Raw genomic sequence first — 26,064 nt, 5'->3', positions numbered from 1 at the left:
TTAGTAGTAGAAGTTCTCTCTTTTATTATGAGCCGAGAGTCATTTATCATAAGAGGAATCCTCTGCATCTGGAGTCCTTTCTGTGCCAGTGATGACTGCATCTGATATCTTCTTGTGGTGCGACACTTGCATTGGCACCATCACACTGTCACCAAGAAGGATGATCTGATTCAAGCCCCCCTTAATCAGGGGCTGGGGGATGAGGTACCCTGTAACTAAAGGTAAAGTAGAAAAACAGCAACCCACATATATCAAAGAAGCAAAATCAAAGTCTTTGTCCATCAAAAAAGGGCTCCCCAGGTTTATTCTTCTTGCAAAGATCAAAAAAATCCTTGTTCATTTTGACAAAGCAACTGAATTAATTTTCTGGAGTTGCCCGTTTCTGAGAATTGTTACTTTGGACTTCCTTGGAGTTCTTTTTCATTTTCCGGACAAGTGACCTATTAAAAGTAAACGGAACAAATAAATTGTAAGAACCACAGCCAACTTTCTGAAACTTTAAAAACCAAACCAAAAGTTAGTTACCACTTAACTTTTTTGTAGTAGGATATATACTCATTTCAATAATAATAATAATAATAAATTAAACCTGAATGCCACCCGACTTCCAGTGACTCTGAGTGGCTTGTTTATAGCTGAAAACCCAAAATCGGTGGTAGCAAACTACTTTGTATTCAGGTGGCTTGAAATTGATTCTTAAAACAATAATGGATCCTTGGAAATAGAGATTGTCCTTGTTTAACGACCACAACTGGGACAAGCAATTCGGTCATTAAGCAAAATATTTACTAAATGAAACCATGACTGTGCTTATGATTTTACTTCCATTTTCCTTCACTTTACAGGCCTCCAAAGGTTGTAAATGCAAGGACCGGTTACAAAGTTACTTTTTCATCTACTTTGTAACTCCGAACAGTTGCTAAATGAGGCAGTCACTAAATAAAGATTACCTTGATTCAAAACTTTGTAAATTCACAGCCAGAAACAACAAACAAGGGCTATTTTCTGTATTTAACACAGCACAATTTAATTGTCTTGTTTTAAACACTTAGAACTCACAACAACTTGCCAGTGAAATATTAATACAAAGTAGAATGAACATGAGATACTATGTTTATATGCTAATAAAGAAGGGAATGGCATGAACAACCTATTAAGAGCTACTTTTTAAAAAGTCAACCCAAACAGTGACAGATTTATAATTTTAAAAAAGTTGCATCTCTTGCTATGTTAATAAGATTTCTGACACTGATACTGTCCAAAGGGAGTTGGACTAGAAGACCTCTAAGGTTCCTTCCAACTACGTTATTCTGTTAAGGATCCACTGGGAAATGTTACATTCCTTAATAGGAAATTTGCAAAATGGCAAATTGAAAGCACCCTACTCTTAGGTTTTTCTAGGAATGTTCTAGGAATGTGCACAGTGTTATTTCATTGGCTCCTGTATTCACCTATATTTGCATCCAGGGGTGGACTGCTAGGGGTTTGCAGGGGTTTGGGAGAACCTCTAGCTAAGATTCTGTGCAGTTCGGAGAACCCCCAAATCCCACTCCCGCCTGCCCAGCCCCTCCCAGGAGTCCCCACGTGGCCTGTTTTGGATGCAGGTAAGTGTAGGGTGCGCGTGGAGGCTCAGGGAGGGCAAAAAATGGACCTACTGGAAGTTTGGGTAGGAAGTTAGTTGCCGGCCTCCAGAGCCTGGGGAGGCCATTTTCGCCCTCTGGAGGCTCGAGGAAAGCCTCCAGAGCCCGGGGAGGGCAATAATGCCCGCCCCCCTCACTGTGGTACAGGAGGCCGACTAGGCCACACCCACCATGGCCACACCCACTCAGCAACCGGGCAGAGAACCCCTTGCTAAAATTTTTGAAGCCCACCCGTTTGCATCTATATGCAACACGTTTCAAAAAATCATTTGGGCCCAGGAGTGTCTGCTTACTTGTTTTTCTTGGCTTTCTTTTGTAAGAATTTAGGAGATGTCAGGATGTGTGCCCTTTCCAAGGGCTTCTTTGTAAATTTCTTCTTTTGCTTGCTGAATATGACGTTCAGGGCAGAGGAAAAAGGAAGGAGAAATAAAATAGAAACAGTTCATTAGCAAAGTTTACTGTCCAGTTTCCCTTCCTTGCTCCCTTTTCATTTTCCTGTTCCTTGTTGTGAACCTGAGCTGCCAAATGATCAAATCCACCAGAGAGCTAATCTGAACAGAACTCCTCATTCTGGTTTGGGCAGTCAGTGGAAACCATAATGTGGTTATAGGAACACCTGAACAAAAAAAAAAAGGATTAAAGAAGGAAGCATGAAAGCATATGACATGTTTCAGTCATCTTGAACTAGATCAGGGGTTGGCAACCTTAAACACTCAAAGAGCCATTTGGACCCGTTTCCAACAGAAAAGAAAACACCGGGAGCCACAAAACCCTTTTGACATCTAAGACGGATATATTGTTTTTTACCTTTATGCTATGTATAAAAAAAACTATAGTGTGTTGCATTTATGAAATCAATGAACTGCTACAGAGAAAACAAATTTTTATCTCAGCATGCAACAAAAACATTTTGAACTCCGAAAAAAAAGATGGGTCGAAAAGCTCAATAAATCATGTTCCAGTGGGTGTCGCACACTGGCGGTTGTGACACATATTTTGAGCGACAGGGAGCTGCAGCAGAGGGATGAGAGCGCCACATGCGGCTCCAGAGCCGTGGGTTGCAGACCCCTAAACTACACCTAAGTGTGAAAATTCACTTGCAAGAACAAAAAATGCTTATATGAGTGCACAGAATAAATTTCATAGTCAGCACATATAACTTGTCAGCAGCCCTCATTCTAAAAGGAGGCAGATTTTCCAGAACCCTGGAAACTAAAAAAGAGAAAAATAATATTTATTTAATAAGGAAATGAAATTGGGGAGAACTCAAACAAGTTACTAAATAAAAGACACCTTGAGCTGGGACTATATTTGTAATTTTGAGAACATGTAGTAAGCACACTCAAAAAAATGGCTGCCTTAGAAGACTTGCTTAATATGATGTGATGGGCGGAGGGAGGGAAGGAAAGATTGATTTATTGATTTATATAGCTGCCTATCTCGTAAGAAGTTATTCTGGGCAATAAACATATAAAAACATAAAACATGAAAAACAATCATTATTAAAAGGTTTAAAAAGCATATGACACATAAGGGAATAAATTAGGAAGAAAGTAACCTCAAGATCTCGGTGATTAGTCACAAAGAGCCCATTTAGTTTAGTTTAGTTTAGTTTATTGTCATTGCACATGGTACAACCAAATTAAATGCCGTCTTCAGTGTATTTTAACTATTAAATAGTTATTTTAACTATTAAAATAAAAACACAAAACATACATCCTTTACATTCTATTTAATTGAAATTGAAAATCCGATATTGCATTATACCGTAGAATTCAATATGGTTATTGCCCTGGGATAGAAGCTGTTTTTCAGCCTATTTGTCCTTGTTTTTAGTGTCCTGTACCGTCTGCCGGATGGTAATAGTTTAAAAAAAAGGGTGCCCAGGATGAGATGGATCTTTAAGAATGTTTTGAACTTTCTTAAGGCAGTGGGAACTATAAAGCTCTTCCAAAGAGGGGAGAGGGCAACCGATGATCCTCTGGACAATGATGTTAATCCTCTGGAGCGTTGTCCTATCTGCCACAGTGCAATTGGCAAACCATACACAGGTGCATCTTGGTGACCACCTGTTGAAAGGCTAGAGAGCTTGCTTGTGCACTTGGTTAGCCAGTGTGAGAATTCAACGGACTAGATGGGCCAGGGGCTGATCCACCAGGACACAGCTTGTGTTAAATGGTGGGATTCAAGAAATGAACAAGGGATTAGCCTCCAGCGTGACTCTACCATCCCCAAAGATCTAGTGTAGGGCTCATTCCTGACAACTATAGGTAGTCCTTGATTTACAACCATTCGTTTAGTGACCATTCTAAATTACAATGGCACTGACAAAAGTGACTTACGATCGGTTTTCACACTTATGATCGTTGTAGCATCCCCATAGTCACATGATGCTTGGGAATTGGTTCATATTTATGACGGTCGCAGTGTCCCAGGGTCATTTGATCCCCTTTTGCGACCTTGTGACAAGCGAAGTCAATGGCGAAACCAGATTCACTTAACAACCGTGTGATTCACTTAGCAACTGCACTTATTCACTTAGCAACCAGGGCAAGAAAGGTTGTAAAATGCAGCACAACTCACGTTAATAAATGTCTCGCTTAGCAGCATAAATTTTGGGCTCAACTGTGGTCATAAGTTGAGGAGATGGTGATACTCCTGGAGCTTGGTTTTGTAGCACACCGCTTCCTACTTAGTTTGTTTTATTAAAAGAATCATTAAAAGGATCAGAAGGAATGAGGAACCTGGGAGACATTAAGCAAAGTTTCTAAGGACTCTGACAGGTGCGCCTTTTTTTTTTAATTTGATTTATACGCTGCCCTTCTCTGGAGACTCAGGGCGGCTTACAATGCGTTAAGCAATAGCCTTTATCCCCACAAAGGGGGGTCAAAGATAAGGTATCAAACTGCACGTGTGTAAAACTTTTGTGGTATCTGTGACCATAAATTGCTCAAGGTACCTAGCTGGTTATTATGGTTTCAGACCTTCACTTAATTTTTTTTTTTATTTGATTTATATGCCGCCCTTCTCCGGAGACTCAGGGCGGCTTACAATGCACTAAGCAATAGCCTTCATTCTTTTGTATATTTTTATACAAAGTCAGCTTATTGCCCCACAAACTGGGTCCTCAATTTACCTACCTTAGAAAGGATGGAAGGCTGAGTCAACCTTGAGCCTTAGATGTGGTAGCGAACCTTTTACTCACCAAGAGCTGAACAGGTCCGTGCTTTGTGCGCTTTGCATGTGCGCGTGCTGTCCGTGCGGCTCCTCCCCCATGTGCTGTGCATGTAACCGCACCATCTGCACATGCGCACAGCTTTTGTGTGCATCCCCATATGCTGCGCGTGCAACCACACTATCTTACGCATGCACACAGCTTTCGCACATGTGCCCCACCGTGTGCTGCGCACGTAATCACACCATCTGCGCATGCGTGTGGTTTTCACACATGCAATGCATGCACGTGAACGCTGCCTGTGTATGCACACACTGCACACCAGTACTCTCATGTGCATGTGCAAACGCACGTGCATGCGCAGGTGGGCTCCGAAGACCAGCTGGGTCCCCTGAATTGCGTGCATGCACACTGCAGGCACAAACACCAGCTGGGGCGCGCGCGCATGTGCAGCTGGTGAGTTGGGCGACAGCTTGCGTGCCCAGAAAAATGGCTTTGCGTGCCACTTCCTGCACACAGATCCTTGGTGGCACAGCGGACTAAAGTGTTGTTAAGTAGCACTTAGCTGCCTGCAATTACTGCAAGTTCAAATCTCACCAGGCTCAAGGTTGACTCAGCCTTCCATCCTTCCGAGGTAGGTAAAATGAGGACCCGGTTTGTGGGGGCAATAAGCTGACTTTGTATACAAAAGAACACCACTGGGGGGGGCGGCGAAGGCCCTACTAAGCAGGTATATACAAAAGTATGAAGGCTATTGCTTAACGCATTGTAAGCCGCCCTGAGTCTCCGGAGAAGGGGGGCATATAAATCGAACCAATAAATAAATAATAAGTTCGCCATCATGGTACTATGCACTTAGGATGCAGCTGTAGGCTTTTGTCCCCATCATTCTTTCGGACTATGCCCCTGGGAATCCCCCATAGGGGGCTAACACAGCAAAGAATTACCACTGAAATAAATATGTAAAGCAGCAATCAGGCTGCCATGTCATGTTTTTTCTTAACATGTCATGTTTTTTCTCTCTCTGCTGGCTCTCAAGAGCCAAAAGTTGCATGCCCAGGGCACCTGTTTGATCTTAACTTCAGCAGTGGTCAGGAGAGAGCGAATGTGATTTCAGGCAATTGGAAACACCCAGAACACAGTGCCTTAGCTACTTCATTCACCTTGACCTCAGAGAACATACCTTTGCAGTTTGCGAAAGTGTTTTATGTAATCCGGGACAGGACAACCAGCTCTCTGGATAACGGAGGCTATGCTAAAAAGGAACAAAACAAGGGATGAAAGGCAGGAGGGAAATAGTGAGAACAAACCTACAGCTGATGATTGCTACCTAATTGCCTAAAATTGGAGGATCAAACATTCATCTGCGCCTTGTCAAGGCAGAGATAAGAGATAGACAATCTGGCCCCAAATTTGTCTTAATAGCTTCTCAAGTACTGATATGAAATGATATTCTAAATATCATTTCTCCATAGACATGCTAAAACCCAGGAGACTGGGAGTTCTAGTCTGGCCTTAGACATGAAGGTCAAATGCATGACTTTGGGCCAATCACCAGTTCTAGCCAGCCTTAGGTGTGAAAGCTACCTGGGTGACTTTGGGTGAATTATCAGGAGACGGAGTTCTAGTCAGCCTTAGACATGAAAGCTGGATGGGTGACTTTGGGCCAATCACCAGGAGACTGTGAGTTCTAGTCTGGCCTTAGACATGAAGGTCAAATGCATGACTTTAGTTTAGTTTAGTTTAGTTTATTTGATTTGTATACCGCCCTACTCCCGAAGGACTCAGGGCGGTGAACAGCCAAACAATAAAATACATAGATACAAAAAATTTAAAAACCAGATAAAATCGAACTAAAATCATTTTGGCCCAGACAAATTAAAACACCCCAATAATTTAAAACAGATTAAAATTTACATATTAAAAAGAGGGAAAAGATTAGGTCAAGCCCGCCTGGTGGAATAAAAAGGTCTTCACAGCGCGGCGGAAGGTGCGCAGATCCGGGATCCTCCGTATCTCCGGGGGGAGCTCATTCCAGACGGTAGGTGCCCCCACAGAGAAGGCTCTCCCCCTGGGCCAATCACCAGTTCTAGCCAGCCTTAGATATGAAAGCTGGATGGGTGACTTTGGGCCAATCACCAGGAGACAGTGAGTTCTAGCCCAGGTGACTGCGTGATTTATCAGGAGATGGAGTTCTTGTCAGCCTTAGGCAAGAAAGTTGGCTGGGTGATTTGGGGCCTATCACTAGGAGACTGGGAATTCTAGTTTGGCCTTAGACATGAAAGCCGGCTAGGTGACTTTGGGCCAGCCCACTTTACAGGGTTGTTCTTCTTGTGGGGAAAATAGGGGGAGGAAGGAGCATTGTGTGTGTTTGCTGCCTTGAGTTATTTATAAAAAATAACAAAGGCAGGGAATAAATAAATAATGAAGGGGGGAAATAACCACTGGATTCTTTCTACATATAAGCCAAGATATGGAGTCTGCTGCAACTGCAACTCATAGCCAGAGGGTCAAGGGCCTTGTGCCATTTTGCCAGCAGACCAGGAGGCTGGAGGAGGAAATGACCGCCAAGTTGGCCCATGGCTCATTCTTGAAGCCTTGACTTGCTCAACAATGGTCAAGCTCACGAACAAGGTAAACGAAGCCCTGAGTGGAAGAGGTACCTTCGCAGTAATGGCTTGTCATCTTCAGTAAAGAAGGTAATTGCCTTTCCTGTGTGCCCTGCTCTTCCTGTGCGACCTGTTGCAAGAGAGAATAGTATTTAGCCTAGGTAACAATAAAGGAGGAGCTCTTGAAGGCAGAAACAGGTAGCTTGCAAAGACATCCTTACATCTCCCAAGAGCTGCAGTGGCGCAATGGTTAGAATGCAATACTGCAGGCTACTTCTGCTGACTGCCGGCTGCCTACAGTTCAATCCTCACCGGATCAAGATTGACTCGGCCTTCCATCCTTCCAAGGTTGGTAAAATGAGGACCCAGATTGTTGGGGGAAATATGATGACTCTGTAAAACCGCTTAGAGACGGCTGTAAAGCACTGTGAAGCGGTATGTAAGTCTAAGTGCTATTGCTCTTTGTTATTTCTAAATGCAAGATCTCCATATTTCAGAATGTTAATACAAACTGGAGACCCTTGTCTGTGCAAGAGTTCTTACCAGGTCTGATCCAATAAGAGGTCTACCATAGATCTATTTATCTATTGTTGTGCACCCACCCAGAGTCACCTTTGGTAAGATGGGCAGTATAAATTTTATACATACATACATACATACATCAGTGGTGGGTTGCCCCCGGTTCAGACTGGTTCTATAGAATAGTAGTAAAACCGGCGGGAAGCTCCATCCACTGACCCTGACTTCATCATAAACAATCTGAGCGTGCACAAAAGCTTCTGTGCAAGTGAAGTGAACGCGTGATCCCATTGCGAAACGGTAGTTAAGGTAAGTAGAACCCACCCAACATACATACTTTACATACGTACAGAGAGCGCCCATGATTTTAGTTAGTAAATTCCCTTCCCGGTTCAGATGTGTGTTCAGATAAAAACTATGTGGGAGGCACTCCATCTTTACCATGGTTTATTCCAACGTGTAGGTCCAGAGGACATATTACATCTATTCAAGTTAGCTTATTGTGCTACTGAATTGTAGCCAAATAATTATTGAATGCCATGCTTTCTTTCTTTGTATTGGACAGATAGTGGGAGATGTCAGCTAAAGGAAAATAATTTATATATATATATAGAGAGAGATAGTTATACTGGGTTATATGAGTTATCATAATAATATATTAATCATCTCCACTTTGCATTTCCCAGTTATTGGATTACACATTTGAAGAGCAATAGATCAGACTTCAGTTGCAGCCTGATTTGTCAAGGTCATGATTTTATCTTCCTTAAAAGAAAAGAGGAAGAGGAAGAGAGGGAACGAATGGAAACGCTCCAAGGGACAGGTTGACATCTAAAAGGAAGTCAAGTCCTATATTACAAGTTACAGTGAAAAAAGGTTGACTACTAAGGTTGGAAGGCTGCAACGTCAAGGCAAAATTTTCCTTGTAATTATGTCTAGGATACAATAGCTCCTTCTCTGACCATTGTGTAAGAAAACCAGGGACTAAATTTGGTGCCTGGCTTTTTGGCATTCAAATATCACAAAGAGATTTAGGATGTTCTTACAGCAATTCCAAACATTTTAAAGCTTATTATAGTTTGAAACATTATGACCAGTAGTGGGTTTCAATTTAGTTTGCTACCTATTCACTCGTGTGCGTGCATGCGCTCGCAATGCTTCTGCGCATGCACAGAAGTGTCTGGGCGGGTGGGTGGAGCTTCCCGCCACTGCCGGTTCGTCGGATCCGGGGCGAACCAGTAGCAACCCACCACTGATTTATGACAATCCTTGGGTGAAATAGAATGGATGGATAAAGTAATGGAACTGGTAGAGATGGCAAAGCTAACTGTCCATATCAAAGGAAAGAATATTTCTAGTTTTGTTTCTATCCGAAGACTGTTGCTAGACTTTGTTTTCGAAGCAGGAAAAAAATGAACTTCTGATTTTGAGTTTTGATTATTAGATTACTTTGTTGTTCTAGAAATGGCTAGTAGTTATTGATTACAGGTAGTCCTCAATTTATGACTACAATTAGCTCAAAATTTCTAATACAGGTAGTCCTCCACGTACAACAGTTCATTTAGTGACCGTTCAAATTTACAACAATACTGTATGTTGTTTTCATACTTATGACGGTTGCAGCATCCCCACGCTCACATCATTTACATTCGGATGCTTGACAACTGATGCTCATTTATGATGGTTGCAGTGTCCTGGGGTCATAGGATCTCTTTTTGTGACCTTCTGACAAGCAGAGTCAATGGAGAAGCCAGATTCACTTAACAACCGTGTTATTAATTTAACAGCTGCAGTGATTCACTTAACAAGTGTGGCAAGAAAAGTCGTAAAATGGGATAAAACATAACACATTTCTCACTTAACAACATACATTTTGGGCTCAATGGTTGTAAGCAGAGGACTACCTGTATTAACTGAGACAGTTGTTAAGGGAGTTTTACCCCATTTTACGACCTTTCTTGCCACAGTTGTTCAGGGAATCACTGCAATTGTTAAGTTACTAACACTAAGAGAATCTGCCTTGCCCATTGACTTTGCTTGTCAGAATATCACAAAAGGAAATCACATGACCACAGGACACAGCAATTGTCATAAGTGTGAACCAGTTGGCAAGCATCCAATTTTTGATCACATGATCATTGGGATGTTGCAACGATCGTGGCAAGTGTGAAAAACGGTCACGAGTCACTTTTATCAGTGCAGCTGTAACTTCGGTCACTAAATGAAGGGTTGTAAGTCAAGGACTAAGTACATATTGTAACTTTACATTGTAATTTACCTCACCGAAGGAAGTTGGAAGTGAATGCTTTATTCCTTTTTCTTTCAACCTCTTTTTTCCCCTTCCTCAATGCCCTAATTGTTTTTCCTGTTGTTTGTATTTTATGTTAAAATAAACTTCAATAAAATTTATTTATTTTTTAAAAAAGGAAAGAATCGGATACAATGGCAGGACTTTCCAAGCGCTGATTGGTATTGTCTCTTTTTTTTTATCAAAAACTTGCAGGTTATTTTCCAAGTCAAATAGAAGGAGCCAAGGAACCAAGGAGCCTTGGTAGTACAGTGGTCTAAAGCACCCTGTTATTAAAACCAGCTGCCTGCAATTATTGCAGGTTCGAATCTCGCCAGGCTCAAGGTTGACTCAGCCTTCCATCCTTTCTAAGATAGGTGAAATGAGGACCCAGTTTGTGGGGGCAATAAGCTGACTTTGTATAAATATATACAAAAGGATGAAGGCTATTGCTTAGCACATTGTAAGCCGCCCTGAGTCTCCGGAGAAGGGCGGCATAAAAATCTAATAAAAAAAAAAAATGCTGAAATGACAAAATGCTCTTATATTTAAAACGCAGAAGAACCCTAAACTCACCTATCCGGTGGATATACTCCACGGCACTGCTGGGGAAGTCAAAATTGATCACCATGTTCACTCCTTTGAAATCGATCCCTCGAGCCAGCAAAGCAGTGCAAATAAGGACCCAGATCTTCCCAGCTCTGAAACTGTGCACTACATTATCTCTCTAGGGAAAGTGGGGGGGAGAAAAATCCTTGCGTAAGCCATGATTAAATACCTGCAGAAGCAACTTCTCTTCCACCAGAACCCAAAACATGCCCTCCTGAAGAGAGGCAGTTGGCAAAGCTCTCCTAAAAGCAAGAACCAGGGGAAAGAAGGAAAAAAAAAAACAAGACAAGCAGGAACTAACAATGGATGGAAACTAATCAAGAATAGAACCAGCTGGAACTCAGGAGAAATTAACCAGCGGAAGGGCTTGCCTTCAGATGTTGTGGGTGCTCCATCACTGGAGGCTTTTAAGAAGAGAACTGGGCAGCCACTTGTCTGAAATGGTATAGGGCAGGGGTGTCAAACTCAAGGCCCGGGAGCTAGATCCGGCCCATGGGGTACTTAGGACTGGCCTGTAGGGCCACCCTGGAAGCAGCGAAGGACTGGCCCGCAGTGTCTCTGCCAGCAGAAATGGAGCTCAGGAGGGCCGCATGTGAACTCTGATTTCGCTGGCAGAGGGTTGCAGGAGGCCGTCGCAGCCAAAAACAGAGCTCAGAAGCCCATTTTCACTGGCAGAGCCCTCGGGCCACCACAGGTGCCCCCCAACACGAGTGACGTCGAGCTGGACACGCCCACCCCGACCCCCCCAAGGTCAAACACAACCCCGATGTGGGCTGGTGGCTCAGCAGACTGATAGCATTGTGATTAACACCAGCTGCCTGCAATTACTGTAAGTTCGAATCTCACCAGGCTCAAGGTTGACTCAGCCTTCCATCCTTTCTAAGGTAGGTAAATTAAGGACCCAGTTTGTGGGGGCAATAAGCTGACTTTGTATAAAATATACAAAAGAATGAAGGCTATTGCTTAATGCATTGTAAGCTGCCCTGAGTCTCCGGAGAAGGGCGGCATATAAATCAAATAAATAATAAAAAAAAGAGTTTGACACCCCTGGTATAGGGACTCCTATTTGAGCAGGGGGTTGGACTAGAAGACCTCCAAGGTCCCTTCCAATTCTGTTAACTAGCTTATGAAATGTTCTTCCATACCCAAAAAGGCCTCTCCCCCCCACCTGTTGTTGAGTCCTGTCTGCATGAATGACGTCCACGTTGATGCCTTCGTAAACAAGCTCATGAAACAGCTCTTTAGCCCGTTCAATAGATTGGACGAACACCAAGACTGGAGGTGTGAAGCCCTGTAATGGGAGGGAAAGAAAAGAAGAGAGCCAGGGTGAGGTGACAATCCAGATAGGGAGTGATGTAATGCTGTGGCTGTCAGCTGGCCTAGTCAATTCACTTTTCAGATTCAGAAAGTACTGTGTTTCCCCGAAAATATGACCTACCCTGAAAGTAAGTCCTAGCTTGATTTTTACATGTGCCCAAAATAAGCGCTACCCCCCAAAATGAGCCCTAATTAAGACCCCAGCCACTCCGGGGAGACATTGGCAGTCAAAATAAGACAAAAGCTTTCCCCAATCTGGTGCAGAAAGAGAGGGGAAGAAAAGAGAGGGTGGGCTGGCGAAGGAAGGGAAGGTAGAAGAAGAAGAAGAGAGAAAAATTAAAGAAGGAAAAGAAAGAGAAAATATACTGTATACATATTACAGGTAGTCCTTGACTTACAACAGCTCATTTAGTGACCATTCAAAGTTGCAACGGCACTGAAAAAGTGACTTGTGACCATTTTTCACACCTAAGACCGTTGCAGCATCCCCATAGTCACGTAATCAAAATTCAGATGTTTGGCAAATGACTCATATTTATGACAGTTGCAGTGTCCTGTGTCTGGTCATGTGATCAGCTTTCATAACCCTCTTGCAAGCAAACTCAATGAGGAAACTAGACTCGTTTAACAACCGTGATACTAACTTAACCACTGCAGTGATTCACTTAACAGCTTAGGGCAGGAAAAATCATAAAGTGGGGCAAAATTCATTGAACAAATGTTTCACTTAGCAACATAAATTTTGGGCTCAGTTGTAGTCGAGGACTACCTGTAGCAACAGACTTAAGTTTTTTTTATAATTTTTTAAAATTTTATTTTAGTACAAATAATCCATCTTCCATTAAACAGTGTGTCGTCTGGACACCAATGTTTTTGCAATAAGAGTTAAAATTTACAATCATATTCATTATTTAATCTATTCTTAACTTAATACCAATACATTAAATATCTAATACTTTACATCGTCTTCTTAATTTGCTTAGCTGTATTAACTCTATTAACTTTTTTCTATATTTTACTCATCTGCTTTTATTTCTAATTTTATCAGCAGACCATCATATTTTTTGGAGTATAAAACACACCTTTTTCCCCCTTAAAAGGGGGTGAAAATTTGGGTGCATCTTATACACTGAATGTAGCCCCTCCCACCCACTGGCCCCCACCCTTTGGCCTCTGCCTCTGAGCAATTTACCTCCTTGCAGCAAGCAGCAAGAAGAAACAGGCCATTTCAGCTTCAGCACAGCCTAATTAGCACAAGTTGATTGTCCCTGACTCTCAGCTGTTTCAGGCTGCAGGGATTGCCATTGCCTATTGCTGCATGGGCCTCTGCTGCTTGCTGCAAGGAGGTAAATTGCTGGGAGCAGATTTTTTTTTCTTGTGCTACTCAAGCTATGCTGAAAACGAAAATGAAAGTAAAGCAGGCTGCTGTTTGCTGCAAGGAGGCAAAATTGCTGGGAGGCAGAGGCAGATTTCTTTTTCTTGTTTTCCTCTTCAAAAAAGGTAGGTGCGTCTTATAGTCCGGTGCGTCTTGTACTCCGAAAAATATGGTAAGTTACTGAGAACATTTATTTTATTCTCAGGGAGACCAGGGCAGCATTCCTTGACTTGAGCCCAAGGCTGTTTGAAGGAGCATCTCCATTAGCCCAGCTGATAAGAATGAGAAGGCAGGGAACGTTGAGGATTCCATCTATTAGGGAAGTACGTCTGGTGGGACCACAAAAGGGCCTTCTCATTAGATGCCTCCTCTATAGGAAACATTCCCCAGATATATGATTGGCCCTCACTTTGTTGCTTATCCAAAAGGCCCTGAAGACGTGGTTTTGTCAGCAGGCCTGGGGAACCCCGAGTGGAGATGGAACCAATCAAAAGTTGATTTGATTGGGTTGCTGTCATAGAGGGGAGGGGGTTATAGCAGTGGTGGAATTCAATTTTTTTTTACTACCGGTTCTGTGGGCGTGGCTTGGTGGGCATGGCAGAGGAAGGATATTGCAAAATCTCCATTCCCACCCCCCTCTGGGGCCAGCCAGAGGTGGCGTCCGAACTACTCAAAATTTCCGTTACCGGTTCTCCAGAACCTGTCAGAACCTGCTTAATAGCATCCCTGGGTTATAGGCTTTTATGTTGTGGATCTTTTATTGTAAGCCACTTAGAATCGCATGCAAATTGGGTGGCCGTATAAATTTGTTTAATAAATAAGCATTTCCTCGTGTTGCAGCCTCAAGATCCTTCAAGAGGGTGGCCCAACATTACCCAGTGATCTCCAAGATCATCACTGCAGCAGAGAGATTTGGTCAGAATCCCAACTGGATGTTCTAATTCTGACATCACACAGCAGTAGAAGAAAGATTAGATACAAAGAGCAATGAAGCTCATTCCAAAATTCTGCCTGGATTTGCTCATAGGCTGCTATCTCATGAGACAAATAATATTTGGCTTATTGATATGAAAATGGTTGGTTGTGTATCTGAGGCCTGTATAGGTGTTTCCTCCACTTCTCTCCCTCCTTCTTTCCTTTCAACATGAAAAAGAAAGAGGATTCTCACTTGGCATTTCAAGTGAATTCTATATCTCTAATGGCTTCTATCTTCCTCTTCTAAAACATCTGCATCTCTCAAGGTGTTCTATTCATCAAAGAGCAACAAAGCAACAAAGCTGATTAGGGAACTGGAGGCTAAAACATATGAAGAACAGTTGCAGGAACTGGGTATGGCTAATTTGAGGAAAAGAAGGACAAGGGTTGACATGATAGCAGTCTTCCAATAGCTCAGGGGTTGCCACAAAGAAGAGGGAGTCAAGCTATTCTCCAAAGCACCTGAAGGCAGGACAAGAAGCAATGGGTGGAAACTAATCAAAGGGAGAAGCAACCTAGAATTAAGGAGAAATTTCCTGAGAGTTAGAACAATTAACCAGTGGAACGACTTGCCTCCAAAAGTTGTGAATGCTCCAACACTGGAAGTTTTTAAGAAGATGTTGGATAACCATTTGTCTGAAGTGGTGTAGGGTTTCCTGCCTAAGCAGGGGGTTGGAGTAGAAGACCTCCAAAGTCCCTTCCAATTCTGCTATTCTATTCTATTCTATTCTATTCTATTCTATTCTATTCTATTCTATTCTATTCTATTCTATTCTATTCTATTCTATTCTATTCTATTCTATTCTATTCTATTCTAGTCTAGTCTAGTCTAGTCTAGTCTAGTCTAGTCTAGTCTAGTCTAGTCTAGTCTAGTCTAGTCATTTATTCTGCTTTATGAACACATCAGGTTGATTCAGCGCAGAAAAGTCCCACATAGACAGTCTCAGGATGAAAAACAAATTACCTTTTTCACAAGATTTCTCATAGCTAACAGTTTTCCTGTCTCTGATCCAACAAATAACAGCTCTTGATCCACCGTCTCGACTGCAGCATTTCTGAAGCAAAAAGTCAAAGACCTGTGTCAGTTCTGTGAAGACAGCTCAGGCTTAATAAACATTTTTTTAAGGTGAACTCCCTTTTATATTTGCCTTATGCCACTCAGGAAATGTTACAAGGGGTTTAGAAAACATCTTTCATCAAAATATCCCAAAGGTGCTTTTTCAAAAGACAATTGGACTTTCTTGGCTTTTTCCTTGAAAACGTTTCGCTTCTCATTCAAAAAGCTTCTTCAGTTCTGAACTGAACATCAGTGAATGTGGGATTTGCACCCTGTTTATATATACTAGCTTGACATGCCAGTGTCAGTAAAGCTCTATTTTTTTCCATGGTAATATATTCATTGTTGTTGTCTGCTTGATAATTTGTCTGGTGTCAATCCCTGCTTATCTGCATGCTGGTTGCTAGAAAGGATGTGCAACAGATATTTGGGGCTCAACTGTTTTTGATTTCACCCTAAGCAAATATCAAAATGAAAATGACCTCTTCGGTCTTTTTGTTTTCTTCTTAGTTTATTTTTCTCTTTTGAACGACATGAAAAAATGCTTTATCTCAATGTATCTATTGATGGTTGATTTGTCTGACTGCCAGGCTTCCAACAATTCTCTAGACCAAGCATTTTGGATTTAGCTTGGTCTAGGATGCTCGGTTTCCTAGTTGGAAGTATGGTTGAGTCTGTCCGGGTGTTGTGAGATTAAGAATACCAGATACTTCACAAAATAAAAAGAGTTTATAAGGAGCAGAGTTCACAGAATAAGACGCAGTTCAGCATCAGCAGCCACTTAGAACAGTCTTGCTCCCCTTCTGTATGTGGGAATGACCTTGGGATAGGAGGAAGAATGTAGCCTAGCCCAGGGGTCTTGGCAACTTTAAGACTTGGGGACTTCAACTCCCAGAATTCCTCCGCCAGCTTTGCTTTGCTGGCTGAGGAACTCTGGGAGTTGAAGTCCGCAAGTCTTAAAGTTGCCAAGGTTGGAGACCCTGACCTAGACAACCCTCTGATAAATGAAAATTGAGTCCAAATGACTTTGTACGTCAAAAAGACAAGCAGCCTCTTCAGCTTAACTCAAATCTGCTTGTCTCTTCGGCAGGGCAAGAAACGGCAATGGAAAGTGCCCAGAAAAGGGTTGTCTAGGCCAATGGAACTCCGTAGGAAGAATTTGATTCCAGAGCAGGAAGTGAACGGGCAAGTGGCTTCCCTTCTGGTAGAGACCAGGCAAGGAGAACGAATCAGGGAGAGGCAACCTTTAATTCCAACACTCACCTTGCTCCGATGGATACAGATATGATATTGTCAAGGTTGAGTTTACACCACTGCTCTACATCATGCGCAAATGTTGCACTGAACATGGCTCTCTTGACAACGTGGGAGGAACACGCCAAGAAGACGGTTGCCAGCTGGTCTCGGAATCCTGTCTTCCCATCTTCAAACAATTTGTCTGACTCATCGACTACCAGCCATTCAACTCTAGGGCAGAAGATAATAAGGCTGCAATTAGGAGGTGATACACATCTTACATAGTAAAATCAGATCACTGCTCACTGTCTCGTTCCAGACAGCCTTATTAAGGCTGGTGAGCAAATATCAGAATGAAAGGGTATGGATATTTAATTATTTGCTAATATATACTCAACTTTTCTTGTAAGTTCCTCCGTTTCTTCTACATATTTCTTCATAACCACCCTGAAACCCAGAAGTGCTTTTTCAGGAGACAACTGGACTTCCTTGTTTTTTCTTTTGAAGACGTTTCGCTTCTCATCCAAGAAGCTTCTTCAGCTCTGACTGGATAGTGGGGAATGGAAGGATTTATATTCCTTGCAGACGGCTGGTCATCTGCATCCTTTTAGAGGGTGGTTGAAGCACATGGAGGTTTATCTGTGTCCTCAGGGTGGGAGTAGGATTGGATTTCCAGAGGAAAAAATTGCAGACTGCAGGAACTAAGAGCACTACTCAGGTGACTCTGAGGACACAGATAAACCTCCAAGTGCTTCAACCACCCTCTTAAAGAATGCAGATGACCAGCTATCTGCAAGGAATATAAATCCTTCCATTCCCCACTATCCAGTCAGAGCTGAAGAAGCTTCTTGGATGAGAAGCAAAACGTCTTCAAGGAAAAACAAACAAAGTCCTGAAAAAGCACCTTTTGGACAACCATAACCTGGATGACTGAGAATCTCTAGAGACTTTTAACCACCCTGAAAGATTATTACTTGCTGAGCTTTTCTGCTACAGGCTAATAAAATTTTCCACCTTTATGGACTTTTTTTTAATGCATACATTATAAATTTTAATTGGCATGGGATTTATTGGGATCAACACCTTTAGGCAGAATCAAATCGACAAACAGCACTAAATACTACTGCAGCAGTGGTGGGTTGCCCCCCAGTTTGCACCAGTTCTATAGAACCGGTAGTAAAACCGGCGGGGGCTCTGCCCACCGACCTCGACGTCATCAAAATGCTTCTGTACATGTGCAGAAGAGCATGCATGCACATGAGCAAAGCAAACATGCACACGCGGCCCCACTGTGAACCAGTAGTAAAGATAAGTAGAACCCACCCCTGTACTGCAGGTCCATTTTTTAACAAATATTACCAAATACAGTGTACATTTTAAAAAAGGAGAGGGGGAGGGGTATCTATTCCTTTTTACCTGGTCAGATCTATGGCTGGGGGTTCTTGTTTCAGCAGATAGATAAGTCTGTTTGGAGTAGTCACCAAAATATCTGTAGAAAAAGCAACAGTTAAGAAGAGCTAGAAGAAGCAAGCAGATGGGATCCCTGTTTACTCCTATCTTACCAAATTTCTGAGAGGACTTCGGCCCAAACTTCTTTGCTGTTTCAGCAGCTTTGTGAATCAAATGTATCCTGAAGCCGAGGCCTTCAGACAACTTAAGTAGCTCTCTGTGGGTCTAAAAGGGAGACTAATTTACAGAGCTGAAATATAGGTTGAAATATCTGAAGAGTCACCATTATTTTCAGAAGCAGAAAAACAAAGCACAGAAAATAAATACACCAGGGGGACCATCATCATGGAATAACGGGGAATGGAAGCCTTTTTCAGATCACTGGGATATTAACTAAAGATTATTTAAATCGTTTTCAACTCTTGATTTGCTATGTTATTTGCTGCATTCTAATCACTGAGCTGCGATGGTTAGAATGCAGGCTCCTTCTGCTGACTGCCGGCTGCCTGCAATTTGGCAGTTCGAATCTCACCAGGCTCAAGGTTGATTCAGTCTTCCATCCTTCCTCATGGCTGAGGAATTCTGGGAGTTGAAGTCCATAAGTCTTAAAGTTGCTAAGTTTGGAAACACCTGTCCTAGACTAACACCTTCATCACCCTGCTATTCCTACTGTGCTTTGGCTCGAACAGCATTTGAACATCTTTTTCATTTCATTTATAACAATTTTTATTAGTTTATAACGTAGCACACAAAAACCACAAAAGTAAGCAATAGGAAAAACAGGGAAGGAAAAAAGGGAAGAGAAAAGTGGGAAAAAGAAGAGGGGGAAAAAGAAAGAAATGGCATTGATTTCCGATTCCCTTTGGTGCAGTAGAATAAGGCATTAACATCAAACCTCAACTTTTTACTTTTACGTAATAATGTAAACTAGCCATTTCTATAACAACCAATCTAACTAATCGGTATAACCCAAAATCTAAGTTTTATTTTTGTTCCATTTGAACATACCTTTATGCTAAATTTAAAAGACGAAAGTCAGCTTACCTGACTAGCAAGTTCCCGCGTGGGCGACAGCACAAGAGCTCTGAAACCTTTATTCATGGGTTGCTTCAGGTGGGTTAAAATGGGAATGCTGAATGCCAGTGTCTTCCCTGAGCCAGTGGGAGCACAAGCCAGGAGCTCACGACCCTGGGATGCAAAACGAAAGGAACAAGGCTCAGCTATACACAAAGAGTATATAAACTGTGCACGAAAAGTGGCAAAGGAGGGGGCCATAGCAGGCACGTGAATTTCAGTTCTGGAGGCTGGCATTTCTAACACCCTCAGGGCACCAAGCACTTGCAATAATTATGCCAATCAACCTGACATCAATCCTGCGTGGTAGTCCCCCCATCAATCCTTCCACTAGAAAGGCAACTATGAGATATTTATTATACAGTAGTGGCCAAAATTGTGGAAACCTTTTGGGAAAAGAGTATTTTCTAATAACATCACTTTTTTTTTTGGAGTAGTATCATAAAATTATTTATCAATGGAAAGATAATTTAATGAAGAATGTAATGCAATAATTTTTATGAAGGATTTACTATTAGAAGAGCAGTTACAGTATAAAGAAGAAAAGTGAAACACATAGAAAAAACGAGATATACAAAAATGATCACCATAGAAAAAACAAGACATACAAAAATGATCACCATGTCAGTTAATACTTGGTTGGGTAACCTTTAGCATGAAATACAGCCTTACAATGTCTTCCCATGGAGTGAACCAAGTCTTTTAGTTCTGCAACTGTTATCATGTGAAACCAAGATTGAATGATTGCTTCTATTAACTGGGTTTTATTGCTGGGTCGCTTCTGACTAGCAAGTTTCTTTAGTCGGCTCCATAGATTTTCAACTGGGTTAAGGTCTGGGCTATTCCCAGGCCATTCCAGCAGTGGAATAGGATTATCTTGAAACTCCAAAAAAAAGTGGTGTTATTAGCCATCAAACCTCAAAATACACTTTTCCCAAAAGGTTTCCACAATTTTGACCACTACTGTAGTTATGTTTGCTCACTGGCAGCTACTGCACTGTACAGCTAACTCTTGACTTACAACATTTAGTGACCGTTCAAAGTTACAACGGCACTGAAAAAAGTGACTTATGATCGTTTTTCGCACTTATGACGATTGTAGCATCTCCCATGGTGACATGATCAAAATTCAGAAGCTTGCCAACTGGCTCCTATTTATGACTGTTGCAGTGTTCCGGTGTCATGTGATCAGCTTTTACGACCTTCCGACCAGCAAAGTCAATGGGGAAGCCAGATTCACCTAACAACCACATTGCTACCTTAACAAATGCAATGATTCACTTAACCACTGTGGCGAGAAAAGTCGAAAGATGGGGCAAAACTCACTTAACAAATGTTTCACTTAGCAAAATAAATTTTGGGCTCAATTATGGTCATAACAAGAGGACTACCTGTACAGGTAACCCTTGACTTAGAATCCTTTGTTGAGTGACTGTTCAAAGTCACAATAGCATCGAAAAAAGTGATGTACGGCGCAGTGGTTAGAGTGCAGTACTGCAGGCTATTTCTGCGGACTGCCAGCTGCCTGCAATTTGGCAGTTCAAAGCTCACCAGGCTCAAGGTTGACTCAGCCTTCCATCCTTCCGAGGTGGGTAAAATGAGGACCCAGATTGTTGCGGGCAATATGCTGACTCTAAACAACTTCAAGAGGCTGTAAAGCATTGTGAAGCAATATATAAGTCTAAGTGCTAGTGCTGTTATGACTGCTCCTCACTTATGACCATCTCAGCTTCCCCACTATCACATGATCAAAATCCAGGCACTTGGCAGGTATATACAACAGCTGCAACATCCTGGTATCACGTAATCACAATTTGTGACCTTCCCAGACAGTTTTTGACAAGCAAAGTCAATGGGTGAAACCAGATTCGCTTAATACCTATGTGATTTGCTTAACAATTGCATTGATTTGCTTAACAACTATGACCAAAAAAAAGAGGTTGTAAAATCAAGAGTGACTCACTTAACAGCCACCTTGCTTAGCAATAAAAATTCTGGTCACAATTGTGGTCGTAAGTCAAGGACTACCTGTATAAGTACATGTGTGTGGGCACACATGAGCACAATTCCTTTTTCATTGCCTAAAGCATATAACGGCAACATCATCACCATTTTCTCTCAGAGGAGAATATAAGTGGGACACACATGAAGCATGACGGGAATAGCTTGCATCTGAATTGGTGTGGGAATCTGGAATCCAGCAGCTCCAATATTCTTCATAATCTTAGAGTGGATTTTATACTCTCTTCCAAGTTCTTCAAAGGAAGCGATTGGGTCTGGGAGATCCGTGCCTTGAATGTAGATTTTGTGCTTATTTCTGAAATGATTTATCTGGGAAAAGGTAAGAGAAAGATTACATTTTATTTAAATGAAATTTTCATATTAAATATCAATATTTACATGAAAACTTCATCTCCGTTTCAACTGAACGCCTTATTATTATTTTGAAAAAATATATTATTTTGAAAAAATAGCATTTCTTTATCTTCATTCATTTGATCGTTTATTTTTAGAGAACATGCCAAAAGAGAAGCAACTCACCTTTTCTTGTCTAACTTGTTTTAATTTCTTTGTTTTGGGTTCCTTTTTACCCTTGCTTTTTGGAATGTCAAGTTTTGCCTCCAGAGTGGACATCCATAATATACCATCATTTTCAGTACCAGGAATTACAGCAACTGTTTCTGAAAGTTACAAGAACATCATCAAACCAGTGCTTCTCAACCTGTGGTCTGCTGGGGGGCCACAATGTTGTCACAGGGGGTCTGTGATCAACAGCAAACAGGCCACGGCGAATGGGCCGCGGGAAACTGGTGGCAGTGAATGGCCCACAACAAACAGGCAGTGAACGGGCCGCGACAAATGGGTGGCGTCAGCAAACTGGCCACAGCAAATGGGCTGCGGTGGCAGCAAACAGGCGGCAGAGGCAGATTTTTTCCCCCTTGTTTTCCTCCTCTAAAGCTAATGTGTATCTTATAGTCCGGAGCATTTTATAGTCCGAAAAATATGGTACATTGGACCGCAATGCATGTATGTGGCTTTTTAGTTGTTGATTGAGGTATTGATGGCTGGCTATTAAGTTGTTGGCTGTTGTTTCCTTTTGATGCCAAGTCCTCACCTCCTAAATACTTGATATGCCATATACCACATGGGTATGGGTATGCATGTGTAAGGCCAATTTTGGGATGAATGGCCTAGGTGATGGTTCTAACTCTATGAAAATCTGTAATCTATATATTCTGGTCAAGTTTTACATATACATTTATATAAAATAAAACTCTAATTGTTTTTCCTACAAAATAAATTCCAAGCCACATATGTCAAAACTGTAATAAACAAAGTGGAAAGTATCAAGATACCAAGAAACAACTAAAATCTTTCCCAAAAGTGCTTTTTCAAGAGGCAACTGGCAGACTTCGTTTTTCTTTGAAGACATTTCGCTTCTCATCCAAGACGCTTCTTTAGTAAGTGAATCTTCAGAGCGAAACGTCTTCAAAGAAAAACCAGAAAGTCCAGTTGCTTCTTGAAAAAGCACCTTTGGGACAACCATGACCTGGATGACTGAGCATCTCCATGGGCAACTACAACTTTCATGCAACTCAACGAAAACCAAAAATAATTTAATATTTTTTGACGTTAATGGGTAGTCAGCCCTTTATTACCTTGGTCTTTTTTCTTTTTTTTCTTCCCTTTAGTACTTTGTTCATCTCCTTTTCTCTTCTTTGCAGCCTGTGTTTTTTGTGGTCCTGCTACCTCTTCAAGGGGCAAATTAGACCGTTCCAATGTTTTGGTTTGAGCTTCATGGAGTTCATTTTCTTTTCTTTTCTTTCCAAAAAAATCAAGAGATCCAAGAATCTCTGATGTTTTAGTTGCTTCTTCTTTAGTTCTTAGTACCTGAAATTAAATAGTCACACTTTCTTCAATGTAAAACTGCTATATTCCCAGAGAGAACTAAGGGCCAATAACATGCATAGGCAAAACAAAACAAAAATTAGTAGCAATTTTTGATCAATTAGCACTGTCCTACTTTACCCTCCTTACAGAGTTATTTTGTATTTGCATTACACTCACATTAACAAAATACAATTACTGTTTCACAAGGCATGCTATCTCCAAACAAACTATTCATATAAATGAAACGATGGTCTGCTCCATGCAGGAGCTGAACCACTTATTTTCCAAATCTCTTTTGGCCCAATCTAAAATATGGTGAAAGTCTAGCCATCCTGAGCACTTTGGAGTTAAGAATTTCTATCTGTTGTGGCCCGTCAGCGGCCTGTGCAGCTAGTAGCTGATTCCGACAGCGAGGAGGCTGGTGTGGTGCTGCACCAGCAGTCTGTGCAGCTGGCACTCAAGTCGGACAATGAGGAGGCTGGAGAAGATGTGGTGCCAGAGGTGGGGATTCAGCCAGGGCCTTCAGAACCTCCAGAAGCTCCCATAAGTGAAGAGGAAGAAGAGGAGGAGCCTCTTCTCGATGCACGGGCGCGCAGAGCTGCCAAAAGACAGGAGTGGTTCCTCAGGAGGAGGTCTCCTCGAGAGAGAAAGGCTTGGGGCTAATTGGCCACTCCCTTAGCCTATTTAAGGAGGAAGGCCGACTGAAGCAATTTGCAGGGAACAACTTAGTTCACTCTCCTTCGCGCCTTGATCTCTGCAAATTACTTCTAGGCTTTTTGCCAATCCTAGTAAGATTACGATTATTTATTCTTTAGAGTCTTGTAGTCTGTTAAGAAAGTTAATTAACAGCCTTTGTTTGTGCTGCGTTCTTTGGGGTCCATAGCTGGGGCAGAACACTATCCAACAGCAGACTGGAAATATAGCAATATATCTAAGGATTTACACAGGTAGCCCTCAACTTACAACAGTTCATTTAGTGTCTGTTCAAAGTTACAATGGTACTGAGAAAAAGTCACTTATGACTGTTTTTCACACGACCAAACGTTGCGGCATCCCCACGGTCACATGGTCAAAGTTTGGATGCTTGGTCACCGACTCGTATTTATGACGGTTGCAGTGTCCTGGAGTCATATGAACCTGCTTTGCAACCTTCTGAAAAGCAAAGTCAATGGGGAAGCCGAATTCACTTAGCAACCAGGTGACTAACTTAACAATTGCAGCGATTCACTTGACAACTGTGCCAAGAAAGGTCGTGAAACGGAACAAAATTCACTTAAAAACCGCTTCGCTTAGCAACAGAAATTTTGGGCTGCACTCTGGCCACAAATCGAGCATTACCTTTATTTTTTTTCCTTCCAATGAAAAAAGTATTTCATGCTCACACAGGGATGCCCAATAACAAAATCCCCAGCAGTTTTGACAACGGCATATAGATGCAAATTAATATCCACACACATATATAAACTATGAGACTGTGTCTGCATTCTGTCTTTTAAGAGCACCTTTCTCTATTTCTCATTTAGGGAAATATAATATTCTGCCTTTTTAATATTTCTGAAAATATTTCATTCTTGTAAGGGGGGGCTTCCCTCAGTTGGGTTGTTGGGAATATTTTAAAATACACACACACACACACATATATATATACACACACAACACACACATACCCTTTTTCTCCCCAAATAAGACATCCCCTGATAATAAGCCCAATCAGGCTTTTGAGCGCATGGCAATAAGGCCAAACACTTATTTCAGGGTTCAACAAAAATATAAGACAGAGTCTTATTTTCGGTTTATATGTATGTATGTATGTATGTATGTGTGTATGTGTGTGTGTGTGTGTATATATATATATATATATATTCTAGGAGCAATGTTCGAAGCACGAAGGAGCGCGAAGCCGAAGACACCAGCCTGAAGATGACGAATGAGAGTTCGTCGAAACATTGCCAAGAAACCTCCAATTTTACGCGGGAGAAAACCCGAATAACCAAAGACCTACATACAAACACCCGCGAAAACCTCAGAATATATATATATATATATATATATATATATATGTTTTCACGGGTATGTATGTGTGTATAGTTAATATTTCGGGTTTCTTCCCGTGTAATTGTGGATATATCCCTAAAAGGGTAGAAGCGACGTTTCGGCAGAATCCCATCTGCCATCATCAGGCTTATGCCAGTAGTCATTTTTTGAAAAAAAATGACTACTGGCATAAGCATGATGATGGCAGATGGGATTCTGCCGAAACGTCGCTTCTACCCTTTTAGGGATATATCCACAATTACACGGGAAGAAACCCGAAATATTAACTATACACATATATATATATATATATATATTCATATGTTTTTGTGTGTGTGTGTATATATATATATATATATTATATTTACACATATACACATACACACATACCCATTTTGTTAGAGATACAAAAACTTTCTCTTAAAATAGTTTTCAAATAATGATCATAGCGACAAAACGGTTTCTGAGGAGAAGTGCCGTCCATTCATTTCGGACTCGACTCCAATCAATGGAGGGAGAATTTTCCACAGTTTTGCCAACCCCACAGCCTCCCCCCTCCCCCCCCCCATTCGCTCAGCCCTGGACGCCTGCCCAGCGACGAGGACGCGGCCTCCGCTCCTCACCCCGAAACGCTCCGCGTCCCGCCTGAAGCGCCTCACGTCGAATTTGGCTCCAGCTCCCAGTTTCCGGAAGAGCTCGTGGGCATCCATGCCGCTCGCCTCCCCTTCCCGGCCTGCACCGCGCGGCCGCACGCGTGTTGCCATGCAACCGGCGACTCGAAGGACCAATGGGAAGAGGAAAGCCACGCGAAAACAGC

At 41.9% G+C, this 26,064-nt stretch overlaps 1 protein-coding gene across 2 annotated transcripts; it reads right to left on the bottom strand.

Moving 5' to 3' along the window:
• DDX52 (DExD-box helicase 52) lies at positions 1–26,064 on the bottom strand. 2 transcript variants are annotated; one of them, XR_015731629.1, is made up of 15 exons: positions 25,871–26,029; positions 22,982–23,213; positions 21,864–22,003; positions 21,468–21,653; positions 19,293–19,436; positions 18,362–18,473; positions 18,216–18,288; positions 16,827–17,030; positions 15,471–15,561; positions 12,008–12,130; positions 10,807–10,957; positions 7,479–7,554; positions 5,999–6,070; positions 1,934–2,256; positions 1–440 (listed from the first exon to the last, which is right to left on the bottom strand). XR_015731629.1 is itself a non-coding variant. In XM_060693220.2 (15 exons), exons 1-15 carry the CDS (start codon positions 26,009–26,011, stop codon positions 359–361), a joined length of 1,920 nt encoding a protein of 639 aa, XP_060549203.2. In that variant the 5' UTR covers positions 26,012–26,064; the 3' UTR covers positions 1–358. The 2 variants fall into 2 exon arrangements, 1 of the variants encoding a protein (XP_060549203.2); XM_060693220.2 differs by having other exon boundaries at positions 1,934–2,026; positions 25,871–26,064.

Source organism: Pantherophis guttatus, chromosome 1 (assembly GCF_059756535.1).
Source record: "Pantherophis guttatus breed Tessera chromosome 1, ASM5975653v1, whole genome shotgun sequence".
Taxonomy (NCBI): domain Eukaryota; kingdom Metazoa; phylum Chordata; class Lepidosauria; order Squamata; family Colubridae; genus Pantherophis; species Pantherophis guttatus.
This window is presented reverse-complemented; position numbering and strand designations above follow the sequence as displayed.